General features: G+C 36.3%; 1 protein-coding gene across 1 annotated transcript in view; it reads right to left on the bottom strand.

The window, feature by feature from the left end:
* The window catches only part of LOC136801631 (serine/threonine-protein kinase Nek8-like), a 34,803-nt gene that overhangs the window by 14,323 nt on the left and 744 nt on the right, over window positions 1-19,736 (bottom strand). The window contains exons 2-4 of the mRNA XM_067058271.1: window positions 2,816-3,021; window positions 1,454-1,515; window positions 584-757 (exon numbers count right to left, since the gene is read on the bottom strand). Of these exons, the coding sequence (XP_066914372.1) occupies window positions 584-757; window positions 1,454-1,515; window positions 2,816-3,021 (442 nt within the window). The remainder of the gene's footprint in view (window positions 1-583; window positions 758-1,453; window positions 1,516-2,815; window positions 3,022-19,736) is intronic.

Here is a 19,736-nt window from a genome sequence, read left to right as displayed (position 1 = left end):
AAAATATCAACCTCCGTGCAGATTCCAATTACTCCGTGAGGAAAAAATCTTTTTTCAATATCAGTAATTTAGTCAGACCTTCAAACAAAATAAAATAAAATGACAAAATAAGATTGTGGATGTCGACATTACACCGCATTACAGTATAGGTCAAAAACATTGATTAGGCCCATGTTCAATGTTTTTCAGTGACTGTCAACAAGTTTTATTGACTGTCAAATACAAATTATTGACAACAAATATTTTACATTGACCGTCAATTAACTTTCTTGAAAACTGAAAGAAAATATTGACCGTCAATATTTACAGTCATTTTTTTGCATTGACTATTCATAAATTATATTGGCAGCTGCCAACAAAACCATTGAAAGTCAATTTTTCAACATAGACTGTAAAAAAGAAAATAATTTTGGTCAATTCAAACTGTCAATAAATGGCAATTGACAGTCAATAAAAACTGTTTTTTTAAACGGTCGATAAAACTTGCTGACAGTCAATGGAAAACATTGAACACGGGCCTAAGCAATGTTTTTCTACCTAGTAGTGGTACTACTGCTGAAAAGAATCTAGTATTAAAACAAACCGTTTCTGCGCTGGTTTGTGTTAAAAACTTTGAGATTCCAAAATCACAGATTTTGATGACTTTTTTCCTCCTGTCCAATAAGATATTGTGTGTTTTCATGTCTCTGTGTAAAATGTAGTACCGATGGATATGGTGTAACGCACGCACGATTTGCACGAAAAATTTAGTGACTTCCTACATGAAAACATGAAAGAAATCAATGCAAAGACATTAAGTATTAATGGAAAAAACAGCTGAGGTTCGTTCAGCTAGTTCGAAGCTTCGTTTCTCTTAAAGTCCGTGTTTTAAGAATTCTTGACACTGTGAAAACAATGTCGATAAAACTTCAAATCATTTCAATCATACAAGCCCTCATTAACTCCACTCAAGGGCATGGTGATATCCCCCGAGGAAAGGGGGCATTTAGACAAATTGACCTTATGGCAGTGAAGGGTGTGTTTTCAAAAAAGCATCGATTTGTAAGCCCAGTGCCCCCCCCGGATGATATCGTGAAAAAACGATAAACAGAATTCGAAAAAGTCAAATTCTTTAATTAATAAACCCTTGAAAACTACTCTCTCGAGCAAATACGGATTTTCCTTTGTGTGTTCGAATACAGAGACCTCACCCCAATGATCTCTAATTTCTTGACTGGATAAGGCTACCCATATAAAAGAAGCGTGTCCAGTTTTAGAGCTGACTAGTCCGCCATCTTGTTTTCAATTCTGGTCGTCAACAGCCCGATTCGAATGTTTTGAAACTCGAACGTTCGAAAATCCAGGGTAAAATAGAAAACAACACGGCGGACTAGTCGACTACAAAACTGGACACACTTCATCGGGAAACCTTTGAGCCTTTCTAGTGTGTAAAAGAGTATAATGTCTGTAATACCTCCTCTTCTAGAAATCTGTCTTCTTTTTGTCTTTGATGTAAATAATCGTATAAATTACCACCTGAAATAGGAAGCAATACATACATCATATGTTTGTGCCGTAGTAAATCATTTTAACCAGAGCCCCATGTACTTTAAAAGATATTGTAGTCCGAATCGCATATGAGTCGCACTGTAAAAAACCGCGTACACGTTTGTTTTTTATAATAACAAACTATATAAGAACATAAGGCTTCGATGGCCAAAATATTAAAAAAAAGTTAAGAACATTTTAAGGCTTCGCTGACTCTAAAACACCCAATTTCTTAGGAAAATAGACAAAAATACTCAAGAAATGGAGAAAATAGGAACATGTTGAGAACATCTTTAGGGCTTAAAACTCAAAAAGTTAAGAACATCCGAAGGCATCAAAAATTTTGGATGTTCTTATAAAAAAACGTGTAACAGAAACAAAAACAAAAAGGTAGTATAAGGAGCACGTGTATACCAGAAGCCTAATGATATTGTGGGGTGGCCAAACATATTAAAGTCCATTGCCCATTATGTGCCAATGGGAGCATATGGGATCACCATATTTTTCGGTCCTGTGCCGGTAGGTCTGGGTCATAAGAAGTGCCGCGACCTATATAGCTCTGAGTTGAGAGTGGCATTTTTTCTTATCGGCCTTTTCCAGAAAAAAACCGTATACCCCCTGTTGAGGAGGTCCATCCCTCTGTGGCTGGAAATGCTGTAACCCCCTGAAATTCCAGGCAATTACAGGTTAAAACCCCTCTGGAATTCTGAATTTTAGTAGGATTTAAAAAGCTACCCCATGGAATTCCAGTTATTTTTAACAGATTTTTGTTTCTTCCTGTGGAATTCCGCCACATATCAAACCTTACCCCCTTGGAACGAAAATAAACCTCCTCAACATGGGGTATACGGTTTTTTTTTCTGCTGGAAAAGCCCATTTAGGGTGTTCCAGCATTTGAAAACCGAAATAATTTAAAAATTTGAACTTATAGAGTGATGGCATTTTCTGGGTTAAGCGTGCATTCTTTTTACTACCACATGAAAACCATTCTCAAGGGATTTAGCCTATACGCTAACATTGTTTCCACCAGATAGTAAAAGATTGTGCACACTTAAAGCAAATGGACTTTTTAGATAAATTTCCTGATTTCCCAAATGCACCCGATTTCTGAACCCGATTTGACTGATTATCTTCTGCTTATTCCATAACAATTTTGAAAACATCAAACATCACCTTCCAAAAAATGCCCTTTTATTTTGATGTTAGAATTACGTTGATTCCCCGATTTAAAAATTTTGAAGGACAAATTCCCGATTTTTCCAATCCAAAGCCCGATTTGATAGATTACCTGCTGCATATTCCATTACAATATTGAAAACATTATCTTCCAAAAAGTACTCCATGTATTTAATGATATTTGGGTGGTCAAACATACTAGATAAATTAATTTCGTTCATAACACCCTTCCGTTGGTCCGTGGTCAAATCGTCTATTGTGATTTGTTTGATAATGATTTCTTTTCGATCCGAAAGGCTTTGGTACAGGTACACGTGTCTGTGGAAAAAAGGAGAGGAAAAACTATAAGACTATGTTCACACGTTACGGTTCCGTTCCTTTCCGTTTCGTTTCGAAACGAAGCCATTCTATTGGACAAATTCAAGTTTTAAGTGCATGTTCATGCTAAGACCATGTTCAGACGTCAAGGTTCCGTTCCCTTCCAAAACGGTTCCGAAACAAGTGTTAACGTCAAAATTCGAAACGTCAAAAAAGAAGACGTTACAAAGCAAAACAGATCGAAACAGTTTCGCTCTACTTTTTTCATCGGAACGGAACGGCTCCGTTTCCTAGCGAGCTTATGTATTTACACTTTTAAGACCGACGGAGTAACTGAAGCGATTGGGAAGAACCTGTAAAATCGAAGATGGAAAAATTGCTGATTACAGTTGTCCTCAGTCAATCAGGATCTTGACTTATCAAAAGCTAACCATCTCCGTCGCTGAAAAACACAGATAACTAAATTCGCTTTTATCTACTTGGCATGGGATTTCACTCCAAAATTGATTTTAAATTCGGAGTGCAATTTTAAACTCTTTCAATAGAGGATCTAATGGTAGGTTCGGCGATGAAACTGTGTGCAAACGATAATCTTTTATTTGGTTATTATTTAATGGAAATTATTTTCAATTTAAGCTCCAAAACACTGCAAATTAATTAAAAAATGCGATTTAAAAATACAAAAAAATTAATTCATAGTAAATTCGGAAAAAAAAAAGTTACAATTGAAGTTTTATAGAAAAGTAGAAAAAATAAAAACTATTGAGAAAATTTACATTTTTTCAAATTACTGTTAAAAAATTGTGCACACCTAACTGCTATGGTGGATTTTTATTCCTATTTTTTTCTTTATAAGCAACTAAAAGATACCCATTTAAGCCTCCGAACCTGTTTTTCTTTGAAACGCCATAGATTTTGTTCAATTAGTATTCAAAGTCGAAATTCAAGCCCACTTGGTTATCACGTCAACTGGCTACCAGAGTCTACTTATTTTTGACCTTAAGAAAAAATCTAAAATATGCATGACCTTTAAATTGTACTTTGTTTGAAGTGTAAAGCTGGAACGCCGTGAAGAAGACTGACTACTTTCGGGTACCTAATAGCCGGGGGGGGGGGTTGGAATAAGCAGGGGGTTGGAAAAAATCTCAAAATTTAATAAGCGGGGGGGGGGGGGTTGGAATAAAAATGTCCTGGGTGGAAAATGTTTGAAAAGGAGGCTAATACAGCAGAATTAAGACAAAAAAGGGAATTTTCAAAAACATTTTCCCAAAAATTAATAAGCGGGGGGGGGGGGTTGGAATAAGAATGTCCTGGGTGGAAAATTTTCGAAAAATTAATTAGCGGGGGGGGACGGCTATTAGGTACCCGAGAGTACTTTCGGTTTGAGAGATTCGCAGCTTAACTACTTTCCCAAAGTACAAACTTTTCTTAAAATCTTCTTTTCTCACATTTTCCACATTTAATAATTTCTATCACTTTATTAAGGGGCAAATTTAAAAATTTTTTACTACAATTTCAATGGCTCACGTTCAAGACGAATAACAAATCTCCTTAAACATAGAGAGAAAAAAAATTTAAATGATATCATGTTACACGTTTTTTATAAAAATAAACTAAAGTCTGTCTCAAAATAATTTGCAGCTGAGACAAAAATGGCTGTAACTTTTGATAGAATTGGAATCAAGTTGCGATTTTGTGCTTGTTCAAAAGATATTTGTGAGTGGAATATTATCAAGCAAAAAAAGAAAAAAAGAAAAAAAAAGAAAAATGAAAATGAAAAATGAAGAAGAAAAAAATCAACTTCTTGTAGAAATGTGGTATAATTATCATTTTCACAGGAGTGATTTTTCAATTACTCTAGGGGCTGAGTTAGGTCTCGTATGCACATCGGCGTATAGTCATTTTTTCTTTTGATCATGAAAGTATAGTCCTTGAAGAGTCAGAAAACGTGTGAAGCGTTATTTGGATCAGGCACAAATTTCCATAATGGCGGATTTTAGATTTTCAACCCTTTTTAGCCCTCTTGCTTGAAAAAATTGTCAAGAGATACGAAGTACTTATTACGTTTTCTAAGTTTTGAAAACGAAAGTACTTCATAGCTCGAGATAGCAAAATTTTCAGACCATGGTTCTGACCTTTTTCTTAATCAGCATAAAATTTCTGATCGATTGGTATATAGTATGCAGGGTTTTAAGCTCAAAAAAGGCTAGCAGAGCCTAAGAGCCCATGTGACGAAAGAAAGTTTTGAATCCACCATTATGGATTTCGAAATTTATGTAGAAAAATAAATTTTCCTGAATTTTATTATTTGAACGGTAGGCAAGACCCTCCGAAAATTTCAAGTAAATCAAGTAAGCCAATCAAATGTTACAGCCACGCAAATTTGGAACCAAAAGTAGTCATTTCAAAAAATCAAAATCGAAAGTGCTTCATATCTCCAGATAACGAAATTTTCAGACCATGGTTCTGACATTTTTCTTAATCAGCATAATATGTCTATGTTGTTTAAAAAAAAATTTTTTCAAGCAAGAGGGCTAAAAAGGGTTGAAAATCTAAAATCCGCCATTATGGAAATTTGTGCCTGATCCAAATAACGCTACACACGTTTTCTGACTCTTCAAGGACTATACTTTCATGATCAAAAGAAAAAATGACTATACGCCGATGTGCATACGAGACCTAACTCAGCCCCTAGAGTAAATCTTAGATCATCATCACTGTGAAAAAAATTTTCAAAAATATTCATTCAATCAAAAGATATCAAACAAAGTTTATTGCTGGTTGACTCTATAAAGTAGTAAAAAACGACAAAAAACAGCGTTTTGTCGATCAACCAATAACAAACTTTCCGCAAAATCGCAACTTGATTCCAATTCTATCAAAAGTTACAGCCATTTTTGTCTCAGCTGCAAATTATTTTGAGACAGACTTTATATAAGAACATAAGGCTTCAATGGCCAAAATCTTGATAACAAGTTAAGAACATTTTAAGGCTTATATATGGACTCTGAAACACTCGATGTTATCACTAAGGTATAGGCTTTTCACATTTACATGTTTTTTATAAGAACAATCTACATAAGAACATAAAGCTTGGATGACTGAAAGCTAAGGACTTTTTAAGGTTTTATGGACAACCGATTTCCTAGGAAAATGTAGGAAATTGCACAAAAACACTCACAAAATGGTGAAAATAATAAGAACATGTTATAAGATAAGATATGATCAAGATAAGATCATGTGAAAATAAAAACAGTTTAAGAACATTTTTAGGCTTAAAACTTAAAAAGTTAAGAGCATCCAAAGGCTTCAAAATTTTTGGATGTTCTTATAAAAAAAACCTGTACGTTATTTAAATTCAGCAAGCATAATAACTGAAGAAGTATCTCCAAAACTGAAATCTTTTGCCTTTCCGCCAGAATGCCACCATCCGATATAAGTGCTAGTATCACAGAATACCATCTTCATGCACTTTCTATAATCGCTTGGATGGAGAAGAAAAACGTTTGCATCAGCAGGTGTTTTTTCATACAACCCTTCAATTATCAAATTATTATCTCTCTCACCATGTTCAACACCTTTTGGTTTCGATGCAAACCACAGAGATGAAGTTATTTTTGTTTCTTTACGAATCAAGACCAACTTTTCATTGGCATACTGCTTACGATTTTCCATAGAACGTGACATATCTTCATACCACAATTTATAATCTTCACCGGAAAAATCTCCGTCATCTGTATTGTAATTCACCAAAAACCTTTCAGCTCCTTCGAAAAATCGATCAGGAATTTTTACCAGCGACAGTTTTCGCTCGATGTTGGCATTGAAAATCGCGAACTCGTTTCTAAGAGTTTGGACCTCCTTTTTCATATCATCATCGTTGTTGCGTGATTGGTCGAGGATATTTAAATGAAGTTTTAAATCTTCGCATTCTTTCCTTAGAGTTTGGAATGCAGCATCTGATTGGCTCTTTTGTGTTTGAATTTGTTTAATGGTATCATTGGATTGAGTTTTCAATCTATCCATTTCTTCACCAAGAGCTAAAACGTTCTTTTCCAAATCACCTTTTGGGGTTGCCTTTTCCAGAGCTTGAAATTGGTCCTTCAAATATTTGATTTCGTTCTTGAGTGAGTCAATTTCCTTCACTTTCTCATTGTCAAGGTTGTTTTGTCCGTTTTGCTGCATCTTTACGTTGGTGATTTCTATCTGATGTTTCAGTGATCCATTCTCCTCTTTCAGACGTAAGTTTTCTTCTTTTAAAGCGCTTTCCGATGAGCTCACAGCTTCGTTTCTCTCCTGTTGCGACTTTAACTTGGTGATTTCCATTTGGTGTTGGAGTGTTTGTATCTCATTTGTCATTTCAAGAGTCTTGATTTTGTTTTCCAAAGTCTCTTTTTCATATTTTGTCCTCAATTCAGCAATTTCTTGCTTCAGTTTTCGATTTTCTTCGTGAACCGTTCGTTCGCGGTCAACTGAGCTGTGTGCTTCGTTCATTTTTTGTTTGATTCTGTTAACGATGAATAACCCAAAAAATTCTGTTTCCCAACTTAATACGATCCAGTTATAGGTAAGATTGAAATTTCGATATTGTCCAAAATGTGGCTGAATTTTTTTTTGATTCTGTTAACGATGAATAACCCAAATAATTCTGCTTCAGAACATAAAACTGACTGCATGTGACAATTTATAACACTGAGAAGGTATGTAGAGTTTGTACTAAAAATACACTAAAAGATATTATGAAAAGTCAATAACATCTTTTCAAATACTCAAGTACTGTAAATCATAATGTAATCTGCAATAAAAACACTTTAAAAAGTGTCGAATTTCAGTAGCATGATACACGTTTTTTTTTATAAGAACAAACTATATAAGAACATAAGGCTTCGAGGCCCAAAAATTTAAGAACATTCTAAAAACATTCTAAGGCTTTGGAGACTTAAAAACATGCATTTTCTTAAGAAATTACATCAAAATGCTCAAAAAATTCTGAAAATAAGAACGTTTTAAGAACATTTTTAGGCTTAAAATCCAAAAAACTAAGAACATCCGAAGGCTTCGAAAATTTTTGACGTTCTTATAAAAAAAAAACGTGTAACACATGAAAAAGAGTGCCAATCAATGGGCTTTTCCAGAAATAGTCCGTGCCCCCTCCTGTTGAGGATATGGGATATCCAGGGGGTTAACGATTTTTGTTTAAAAGTGGATATCTAAGGGGTTAAATATCTACACAGGAGCGGATATCCAAAGTGTATTTTCAAGTAAAAAATACGATATCCAGGGGTAGGTAAGCGTCTTTATAAGAGAGGATATCCAGGAGGTTGAGCATTTTTTTAAGAGTGGATATCCAGAGAGGTCCTAACTAATAAAGTAGGATATCCAGGGGGTTCGATACTTCGAAAAATCAATATCCTCAACAGTGGGGGCAAAATTTCTTTCTGGAAAAGCCCAATTCCTATGAACACTTTCACAGTCTACAAAATGCTATATCACATTGTCTAGATTTTTTGATACATGAACTTCAAATTGAAATATGCCAGTCCTTAACGTGAGCATTTAATTGCCCGTTCTGTTTATGTTTCTAGATGTTTAATTGGTATTCCCTGTAGAGTCTTTTAGTTTCCATGTGTCTCTTGAGTCCTCTTTTGTTTAGTGACCTCTTTCTTTTGAGTGTCTTTTGTATTCCCTAATTGCGTTTTATATGTCATTTGTAATTCCTCTATGAAAATTAGGTTATGTTTATTAACTGTAGTTTTGTACATAAAAATCAGTTCAACACTAAGAGACGTGAGTGAGTGACTTGTGTTAGCCTGGGTATCCTAACCTGATAACAGCTGTTCATAATTTTCTTACGTGCACAGTAAACCTCTGAAGGCACTTGAAAATTATACATCTGAGGAAAATAGTCCTCCCGCGGAAAATTTTACAACAAGAATCTTGTTGTGCGCCAGAAAGTCAAAAACTGATACGGCGCCCTATTCGGAAACACAATCACGCAACTTTGTTGTCATCCCCAGTCCTTTTAGACGAACGCGATCCTTACGATTTTGAGATAGCATATTCGTCAGATTGTATGTTTTCACCCATCCCTTTAGAGCTTCAGCGTGGTGGGCAGAAAACAATCACAATCTGATCTCCAGACTCAAAATTTCAGAAAAAAAAGTCTTACCTCAATATACAAAGTTTCTAAAATTTTAGAGTCTGGTGCAACTAAAAAAGTCTGATACAGTTTGTTTGATACTGTATGTGAGTGAACCCTTGTTGACAGACTATCAAAACTTTGGAAACCCAGGCAGACACACATAATTAACTTACCATAAAACCTCTTTTACAAACTCAATAAACTTTCAAAACTACTTTAAGCTAAACATCAGCCACATTTATAAAGGCTCCTTTCCAGCGGCCATTTTGTTTAGAAATGAACCTGTGTTTTCATTTTCATTTTATATTATTTTGCAATGTCAGCTTTTTTCCATAAATTATGCGCGCGCATAGAAAAATATTGTAAACAGTAGCGGAGTGGGTGCTTCAGAGCTGGGGGGACAAAACTCATTTGACCTTTTTGGCGCCCCTATTTTTTTAGGCGCCCGCCCCATTCGACCCTTCCCTTTAAGTACTTGATCAACGGATTTATTCATACTTTAAGACAATTTCTTACTGTCTTAAGCCTGTTCAGTTGTTGGAGTAGGAAATGCAGGTAATACGAATGAAGATTATTTTCTCAAGATCCTAAGAATAAATTTTCTTAAAAAATCTACTGTTTACACGGTAAAAACGTAACGCTCTATCATAAGACATATAAAATCCTCAAATAAAACCCTTCTTTATCGTTTGAGATGTTCTAGGAAAACCTGTGATTTTTATTCCACGCTTTGTTGTTGGATATGCATTTTAGTTTAGTTTTCTGTGAACTTAAACTTGATTGATGAATGATGATTAATCAACCTTAATGCAAAAATCTAAGAACTACGTAGAGAAAATATGCGAAGGCAGAGGACGCTTTAACTCGATTCTAAAAATGGAAAAGTTAAGGTATGAAATAAATGCCCTAATAATCTACAAATTAAGCGCCTTTGAAAGCTCTGGAGAACTTTTTCGAGTAGGTCAATTATTTTATCAGTGTCAATTTGTAATAAGATCTTTTTTTCCTGTAGACATCAACATAAGTCCTTCTAGCCTGACCTGAAGCATAGTGGATCTCAATCTCGTTTTAATGCGCTTAAAGGAATGGCCTTCTGATGTAAATGTTTCTTAAGTATACATAGCAGATGAAACATCGTCTAGAACATCTACCGGGTGCGCCACAAAAAAGTTTCTCTCTTTAAAACTAATTTTCTTGAAATCTAAAAGTTTTAAAAGAACCATCCCTATTTCATTGGAAAGAAGAAAGATGAACTTAAATTTTGATGGGTCATTTATTTAACTCGATTCATTAGATCAAAAGTTATGCTCAATTGAATAAAAAAGTTACTTTCGGAAAATGCTCAAAAACGGTAAAAAATCGACCTATAGAATTAAACATAAGCATGATTTCATGATATATCAGTATTTTCGTTACAGTCATTAAAAATGATAATTAGCTGTCTAAATGACCTTTAGTTATTTAAAGGAAGGTTGAATTTCAATGAAAGGAAGAAAATCCGTCGAAAAAGGCCAAATAATCTGGTAAAATTCCTAAAAATACATCAAATATGGGTTTTGAGGTAGATCCAGCCTTACATAGACTTTATCCAGTCTAGAACAAAAAATTTGAGGAAAATTTCGGTAAAACTAAATTAAATTGATTTTGATGAAGATTTTAAACCCTTCCGACCCTTCAGTTTCAAAATTTATGTGTTTTGTTACTGAAAAATGCTCTTAATCATGTAAAGGCTAATGCAATTGCAATTGCCAAATTTAAAGTAAAAATTTGATAGGTCGATTTTTACCGTTTTCGAGCACTTTCAGAAAGTAACTTTTTTATTCAATTGAGCATAACTTTTGATCTAATGAATCGAATTTAATAAATGACCCATCAAAATTTAAGTCTATCTTTCTTCTTTCCAATGATTTAGGAGTGGTTCTTCTAAAACTTTTAGATTTCGAGAAAATTAGTCTCAAAGAGAGAAACTTTTTTGTGGCGCACCCGGTATGTTAGCGTTAGGATTTGGAATGTCATAGTTCTCCTCAACGTCAATCATTTCGGAAGCACTTTGCTCTTCCTCGTCTAATGGAGATAGAAACCGCAATTTCAGAATCCACATAAGTTGAGCACTGTGGATCTTCCAAAGGTGGTAGCAAAAGGGCGCGAAACACTCAACTGTTTGTTTTTGTGAGCATTTATTTACTTTTATTAACCCACTGTCACTGGTATCATTCAAACGACGTACTGAGAAAAGGAGTAATTGGCTCACCTGATGGATTTTACTTTCCCATTCATAATAAACTGTTTATCAATTTTCAAACTTTTAAGCGCCACTATGAGCGTACTTCCTTATACGTACGAGAGAAGAGCAAAGTATTTTATTGGCCCAGCCACGCAGCGCAAGTGGGCCTTTAAAAAGCAACTGGACGAAAAGATTTTGGCTTTGTCGGGGCCTGTGAGCGCAATAAGTTAACGAATCCAGGCTAAACAACGCCCAACCGCCCGACCGCCCGTTTTTTGTCTCGTCTACCCGCGTGATATTCAGCCTGTCTCATATGGGATGGAGTTTAGTAACAGAGTCAAATTTCTTTTATTTTTGGTTGCGAGATGAAGTGAAAACATGGTTATTTTCAAGATGGATTGAAATTTTTATTACAAACTTGACACAGAATTTTCCAAGTAAACTGATTTTGGAATTTGTTAACGGATACTACAATGCAGTTCATGTGTAAATTTGAATAAGATCGGAAGATTTTTCATGGTGCTATGCTTGAAAAATGGTCATTTCTGGATCTGCCAGTCTGCATGCTGTCTCCTCGTCGCATTTTAACAGCCGGTGGCTGGATTTTTCAAACTTGACACAGAATTTTTCCAAGTAAACTGATTGTGGAATTTGTTAATGGATACTACAATGCAGCTCATGTGTAAATTTGAAAAAGATCGGAATATTTTTCATGATGCTAAGCTTGAAAATAGTCATTTCTAGATCTGTTACATTTAACGTTCGGTGACTGGATTTTTCAAGCTCGACACAGAATTTTTCTAAGTAAACTGATTCAGGAATTTATTAATGGATACTAAAATGCAGCTCATGTGTTAAATTGAATAAGGTTGAAACATTTTCTAGCGTGTGAAAATGATGATCCTTTCTTGATCATTTTGAAGGTCAGTGACATGGGAAGTTTGAATTTATTAACCAATTTTTTTCTTTCATATTACCGTCAAATTGCATAAGATTCCGGTTCCCGGACTATAATTCCACTTGCCACTTGAAAACGGAAAAAGATAAAAACTTTTTGGATAGCCAAAGAAGGAAATTTAGAACGTTGGGTGGTCATACAGAAGCGTCTCGCTTTTTTTCTCGGCCATTTCTAGCAATATGATTGCCGGTTGCATAGCTTTTTTGTTTTATTAAAATACTCTTCTGGTCACATCCATCATTTCACACTTAAATCGAATTCATTTACCATTTCTGACTTTTTAGCGCATCTGCTTTCTTTTGTTTTGATATTTTGTTCGGCAAAGTTTGGAACATTTTTAGCTTTTCATTTTTGCGCTTCGAGAGTATAAATTTGGTACTTTTCGCAAAACCCAAAACGCAGAAATTAGTCCCGCCAACATTACCGGTACTCGCTACGAATGAACAATCAGTTATTGCCACGTCAGCTGGGCCTTCACGCCGATGCGGCTTCTTGTTTGTAATGATTCGTTCGCACCCCATCCTTTTTGGCACCCCCTTAAAAAATTTCTCGCTGGGGGGGGGGGCATTGCCCCTTGCCCCCCCCCCCCTGCCACGCCGCTACTGATTGTAAACCCCGCGAAAATTCTGCTCAGTGACTGGGCGCGTACTGACCAATTAGAGACATTCGCATATGCAGGGACAGATATCCCTGCAGATGAGTTACTTGGACCAGACCGTAAACCAGAGACAAGATTATAAAAAACTAGACGGTGAAATAGTTTACGGTCTGGATATCCTGGCTAGACTTGTGTGGGAGAGGTGCGTTTTACTAAAGTTAGGTTTGATGACATTTTAGGTTTGTTTAAGTTCAAGAATTGGTGTTTCCTTTTACATTTTTTGTTCTCTGTTTTCTGTTTGGATTCCTTTTTATCCATAAAGCTGAGATATTATTCAAAACATATGCGTCCTCCACTCACATCGCTAACTCTAACCTGGATATCATCCTGGCTGTAATATATTTCACAGTCTAGTTTTTGATATTTCATGTTCTGGTTTACAGCCTGGTCTCCCTAGAACAATTTGCATTCTCAGATCAGAATGCAGTCCGCTTGCTTGCGCTCACTTCGCTACAGCCGTAAAGGCTGATCTACATGGCACAGAGAAATTCTGCAACAAAAATAGGGTAACTACCTATTTGCTAAGTGAACATACAGCTTTCTGTTACATGAAAACATGAAAAAGAAGAAACAGAGGCGAGTTCATTTTCCAAGAAAACATGGTTGGTCATGGTGATACATGCAAACTTGTTTATGGACTTTGGTGTAATCTTTAGATGTTTTAAATGGGTTTAGATCTTGTAAGGCTCCTTTTTATCAACTTTTGTTTGGTCTGCCCTGGGTTGGCTATGAAGAGTTTTGGAAACATGGGTTTTCACTTTCATTCTCTAGGGAGGCCAAGCTCTATAATTTCAGAACTAAGTTTTTTTTTTTTTTTTTTATCTATAGTATAGTCCCACGAACAAATAGTACACATCTAAAGGTTCCTATCCTCCCGCAAAAGGACCACCAGATCATACCGCCAGGAGGAAGGAACCCCAAATGAGCTTACAAAATGAGCAATAATGACTAAGAAATGAAAATATATATAAAAAGAAAATATATATAAAAAGAAAAAAACAACAAAAACTAACTACAGAAAATAATTGATAACAAAAATAAAAATAAACAGAAAGAGCTAGGAGAGCACTTGGAGTATAAGCCTAGAATAACGGTCCCCCAAAACGTCCAGTATCGCAGATGAATTTTATCGTTATGCTCAATATATCATGATTTTGGACAACGCTAAATTCGGGGTCACCATAAAGAAGTATTCTACACAATGTTCTGGGATTAAATGGAAACAAAGTTATGTCAAGTTGAAGAAGGCTGTCAAACATAACAAGTCTGTCGTTAGAGTAATCAGAGCAATGCACCAAAAGATGCTGTGTTGTTTCGACTGAATTTTGTCGACAGTTGCAAAAAGGGTCGACTGTGTCAGCAAAATTGTGCCTGAACTTAACTCAACTCACGAAGATGACTGAAACCAACCCTTAATCGGTTAAGGAGAACCACGCCCTTGTTGTCACTAGCTTTGAAAACTGAGTTAGCACTGGGTCTGAGGAATTGGAGAATTGCTTGCTTAAAGGACTTAATAGTTGGAAGATTCCGTATATGATCTCCGAGGTTATTCCATTCATTTATGCAAAAAGGAAAGAAAGAGGCACGATAGCGCTCGGTTCTACAGAAAGGTGCCTCGAGTGGTGGTTTTATCCTTCGCCCTGCATTGCGCTCTTCCTCTCCTCTCTGGGGAGGAAGAATATTCGTAAGATAAGCAGGAGCAAAGCCATTGATTATTTTATAAAAAATACGAGTCTTCTAGTTAACCGCCTGTTTGCCAGGCTTTCAAATCCTAGCTCAAGGTAGATTTTTTCTCTGGATGTTCCTCTGAAGCATCCGGTTATTGCAAGACAAGCATCATATTGAACAGACTCGAGTTTTTCAGAGAATGAGGAATTACCAGGACGATCATATACGATATCTCCATAATCTAAGTGTGGTCTAACATAGGTTTTGTATATAGTGACAAGAGAATCCCTGGGAAGAAACTTGCGAAGTCTGCGAATAAGACCAATACCTTGATTAGCCTTTTTTATTTTTTCATCAAGGTGACGGTCAAAGGCCAGCTTTTGATCGAGTATGAGACCAAGATGTTTTTGATGATCCTGAACTGCAATGGCTGCATTATTGAATGTAATTTCTGGGGGGTCAGGTGGATTTAGCCTCCTGGTAAAGTACACTTCAACTGCCTGTTTAGAAGGATCAGGGTTGAAGGACATTTTCCATTGATGAGCCCACTCACTTATCTTCTGCATGTCACTGTTCAACTCTTGAGAACAGCGAATATGATCTAGGATGAGTGAAAACAGGGACGAGTCATCAGCAAAAATTTTGATTATGGAAAGGATTGCCTCAGGGAGGTCGTTAATGTAAATCAAAAAAAAAGAGGGGTCCGAGAATAGATCCCTGGGGTACACCGGCCAAGATTTCTGTCCGATCAGAAGCCTGACCATCAAGAACCACCCGCTGCGATCTCCCATGAAGAAAATTCTGGATTAATGAAAGAAGGGGGCCAGAAACACCATATGACTTGAGTTTGAATAACAAACCATCGTGCCAAACTCTGTCAAAAGCTTTTGAAATATCAAGGAATACTCCACGAGTGTCTAGAGGTGGATCAACATCAAAACCATTCAGAATGTCGTGTGTTATAGATAACAGCTGAGACACACAGGAGTCACCCTTGCGGAACCCAGACTGGGAATTTGTGAAAAGATTGTTGTTTTCGAAATAGGTGTAGACGGAGTCAAAGATACACTTTTCAAAGATTTTTCCAAAAATAGGCAGGAGAGACACTGGTCTATAGTTTTTTACTACACTCTTGTCCCCTTTATTTTTGAATATAGGAACAACATTAGCCTTTTTCCAGTTTGATGGAAAAATGCATGAATCTAAAGAATATTGATAGATCTTCATAAGAGGTTTAACCAAGGATTCGTCACAGATCTTAACCATCTGTATAGAGATGTCATCCCAACCATGCGCTTTGTTAGTTTTAAGTCCGCGAATGAGGGCTAAAATTTTGACTTGATCTAGAGGTATATTGTTTATTCTGAGATTAGTTACATAGTTTTGTTGCGGCAATACACTATCAGTGTCTATGAGAGAGCACTGATTTGCAAAGAATTGATTAAAAATATTTGTTTTCGTTGGAACATCAGCAATAAGATTATATTGCTGGCATCTCGAACAGGTGGAATCCTTGGTGACTTCCTCCTATGAAGAAATTGATTTAGAATAGACCAGCATTTCTTAGAACCCAAGTTTGGATCATTGAAGTTATTTGCTAAGCGAGAGAAATAAAATTCTTTAGCATCTCTGACAGCCCTTCTACACCTAGATTGATGTTCTTGGAGGATTTTGAGGTCTTCTTTTCTCCTCCCATTTTTTACATACCGCTCATAAACTTTAGATTTTTCAAGTAGGGATCTCTTTATCTCAGCTGTCATCCATACTGCATCCTTATTCCTGATGGTAATGATTTTATTAGGCACAAAGTTTGACATGATATTAATGATGGTTTCAGTCAAGAAGGAGACCCGGCCATCCATATCAGTTCCCTCAAAAAACCTATCCCAGTCAACCATGTCCACCGCCCTTCGAATAAGATCGGGATTTGCTTTGGAAAAGTCCCAAACCTTTCGTTTGTAAGATGGTGGGAAGGGGATTTTAAAATTTAGTTGACAAAAGGTTATCTGGTGATGGCACTTAGGGTTCAAGGATGGAAAGATACCACTATCCAGAATAAAATGATCAGCTGATGAAAAAATTAGATCAATGCAAGAAGTTGAATTATCAAGGAGATGAGTAGGCCCATCAATTAATTGTTGCAGACCATGCTGGGTAGCTAAGTTTTGAATTTCTCTACCTCTAGGATCAGTGACGTCACCGCTCCACCAATCAGAATTCTTAACATTGAAATCCCCAAGAAAAAGTGTAGCAGTAGGAGAAAAATTTTGGATATTTATTATAGTCTCCTCCCATTTACGAGAGAAAACATCGAATTCGTCAGAAGTCTGACTGGGGGAACGGTAACAGACACAAAGAAAAAACCGGTTCCCACCGATTTTCATCTCAGCTACAAGACATTCGTCTAAAGTAGTGAGTTGTGGTTTTACGTCAAGACCTAGGTGGTCTCGATGATAAATACAAACACCGCCTCTCTTATTGTTAGAGGGATGGTCGCATCTTTTGATCTCATAATTTTCAATAACCAGCCTAGGATCGTCATCTTTTATCTCAGAGTTAAGAAAAGTTTCACCCAAGCAGACTATGTCGAACTTATGAATGTTTAGAAATGCAGAAAGTTGTTTAATCTTAATAAAATCTCCCATAGAATCTTCAACCCAAACGCTATTCAGATTCCAATGACAAACACTAAGCGTGGTTTCCCTCTCCGGCCCAGGATTAACCTCAATATCTCCGGACAAAAGAAGGCATAGAAGCATAAGTGTAAAAAGAAAATTTTGTAGGATGGAAAAACTAAAGGAGTGGTTAGGCTCACGATATTTCAAACATAAAATATTGAAAAATCCGATGCATGCTCTGTACACGTTTTTTTTTTATAAGGAACCTTAACTTTGCTCTGAGCCTGGAGTTCCTTATTTTTACAGAAAATTTCAGTCTCAAAGTTCCTTATCGAGTTCCTTACTACGTAGGAAATTTTGAACTTTTTGCCCCTTGAAAGATCAAAATTTGGTCAAATTAGTCCCAATAAGGTACATTATTTTCAAATCCACTTATTCTCAGCCTGAGCAGTTCCTTAACAATTCCTTATTTTTTTAACTATTTTCAGCCTCGAGTTCCTTATAAACATGTTCCTTATAAAAAAAAAAACGTGTATTGACTAAGACTTACCCCCATGACAAACTCTTATTTTCAACAACCATCAAACAACATGACATAGGAAATTTGCTCTCGATGCTCTCTAAGCCGAAAAAGTAAAAACAAAAAAACAAAAAGATAATTCCGAAAAAAGTTGTAAAACAAGAAAAGAAGTGTATAATGCGTAAAGAACCATTATTGAGATAAAAGCTCAATACACTAATTATATTCAAACATAAAAAGATGACAAAAACAATTGAAAAGCAAATCATCTCAGAAAAGATGATTTGCAAAAAAACACGAAAAATGTATCAAACAAAGGACTCGAAACGTTGTTACAAGTTGTTAAGAACAGGGAAAAAAAAGGCGATTAATTATATCAAGTTAAGTTTGCTAAAAAGAAAAAAAAACTGATTTTTGTTGGAAAACGAGATTTCAAAGGTTAAAGAGTGTGTTTATTTAAGTGAAAGAAGAAAAAAAAAAGCATAAGGCGTAAAGGCGTATTTACTCAATCATCTTATCAAACTTTTCTTCGCTGTCAAAGAATCGGAACCCACCATCTTTCATTTTAGCCACAGTGTTGCAGTTTATATCTGAGAAAACAAATTCAACATAACAATCTGGCGTGATTTTTTCACGAGCCTTGTCAAGAAGATTTAACCTTTTAGTTGTCAAATCTAAGTACACCTTCACTTTATCACCACCATTTTTTCTTGCTCTATAGATATTACTGCGTTTACCAAAAGAAAAAAATTTCACAATCATAGTTTTTCGTTCTTTGCCAACTCTATGAGCCCTGTCAATATCTTCTTTCTTGATTTCAATTTTCAAAGATTCTTTACATACCTCGATTACCTTATCAACACATTGCTTACTAGATTCCTCTCTGGCGCTTTTGGTATACCATTAATTCGAAGACACTGCCTTCTTGAATAACTAAGTATGATAAGGTAAATTTTGTTTTTTCTAAATTTTTGAGCTTAGATATCCAGATTTTGAGCCTCGTTGTTCTTATAAAATTGTTCTTATATAAAAGTGTACTGGTTAGCCGAAACCACCGATAGCCGAAATTGTTCCACAGTGTAGACAATTTGCGATGTGAGAGTTGTACTATATTTTTGACATCAAGACATCGATAGTATCCATTCTGGTGAGGTCAATAATGAGGTCAACTCGAAAAACCTGCTTATCAGAAAGTAGCCTTCCCAAAAGTACTACTCTGTACCAGAGTGTATCTCACGTTTATCGCTTTGTTGTACACTCTGTGCACTACTAGGCGTAGTGGTATGGTGGTTATAATCCTTGACTCTCGCCTGGAAGGCCCGAGATCGATATCCACCGTGTCTCTACGATTCACTTAGCAAGTGTCGCCCGGGTCAACCCATGCCATGTGAGGGGAATTGGGTACCATTACTCTGATACAAGAGTGTGTGTAGATTAGACAGACATTGTGACGTGCCGTGGCACTCACAAGGTTCAGCCTCGCGTGAGCATCGCTTTCCCAGTGTCGTTCGAGCGTCATGGTAGACGCCATGGATTGGCAGCTCGCGTCTGTCAAGTTGCAGTGTCTGTCAGCGCCGTGATTCTTACTCTTTCGTGGGTAGGACCCATCCCGAATGCATTCGGGGGCTCATATCTATATCTATCTATCTAGTACACTCTGTGCGCATTGTCTGTCTGATAAAAAAATTCCCGTACGGAGACCTCTGCGATGAAGTATGATTTATAAATAGCAACACTTCTCTCACCGCCTCACCTCTTTTACCAACACTCCATCGCAGCGGTCGGTTTGAAAAAGCTCAAATGAGAAAAAGCTCAACTGAGAAAAGACAATGATAACAGACCCTCTACGGCAATGAATTTTGAAATTAGCCGTAGATATCGGGTCTGTGTACAGACAACGAAAGTACCCGAAGGCTCCCTTTTCTTT

This window comes from Clytia hemisphaerica, unplaced genomic scaffold, assembly GCF_902728285.1.
Source record: "Clytia hemisphaerica strain Z4C2 unplaced genomic scaffold, Clytia hemisphaerica genome assembly, whole genome shotgun sequence".
Lineage (NCBI taxonomy): Eukaryota > Metazoa > Cnidaria > Hydrozoa > Leptothecata > Clytiidae > Clytia > Clytia hemisphaerica.
The sequence above is the reverse complement of the archived record's forward strand: the minus strand, read 5'-3'. Positions and strand labels throughout refer to the sequence as shown.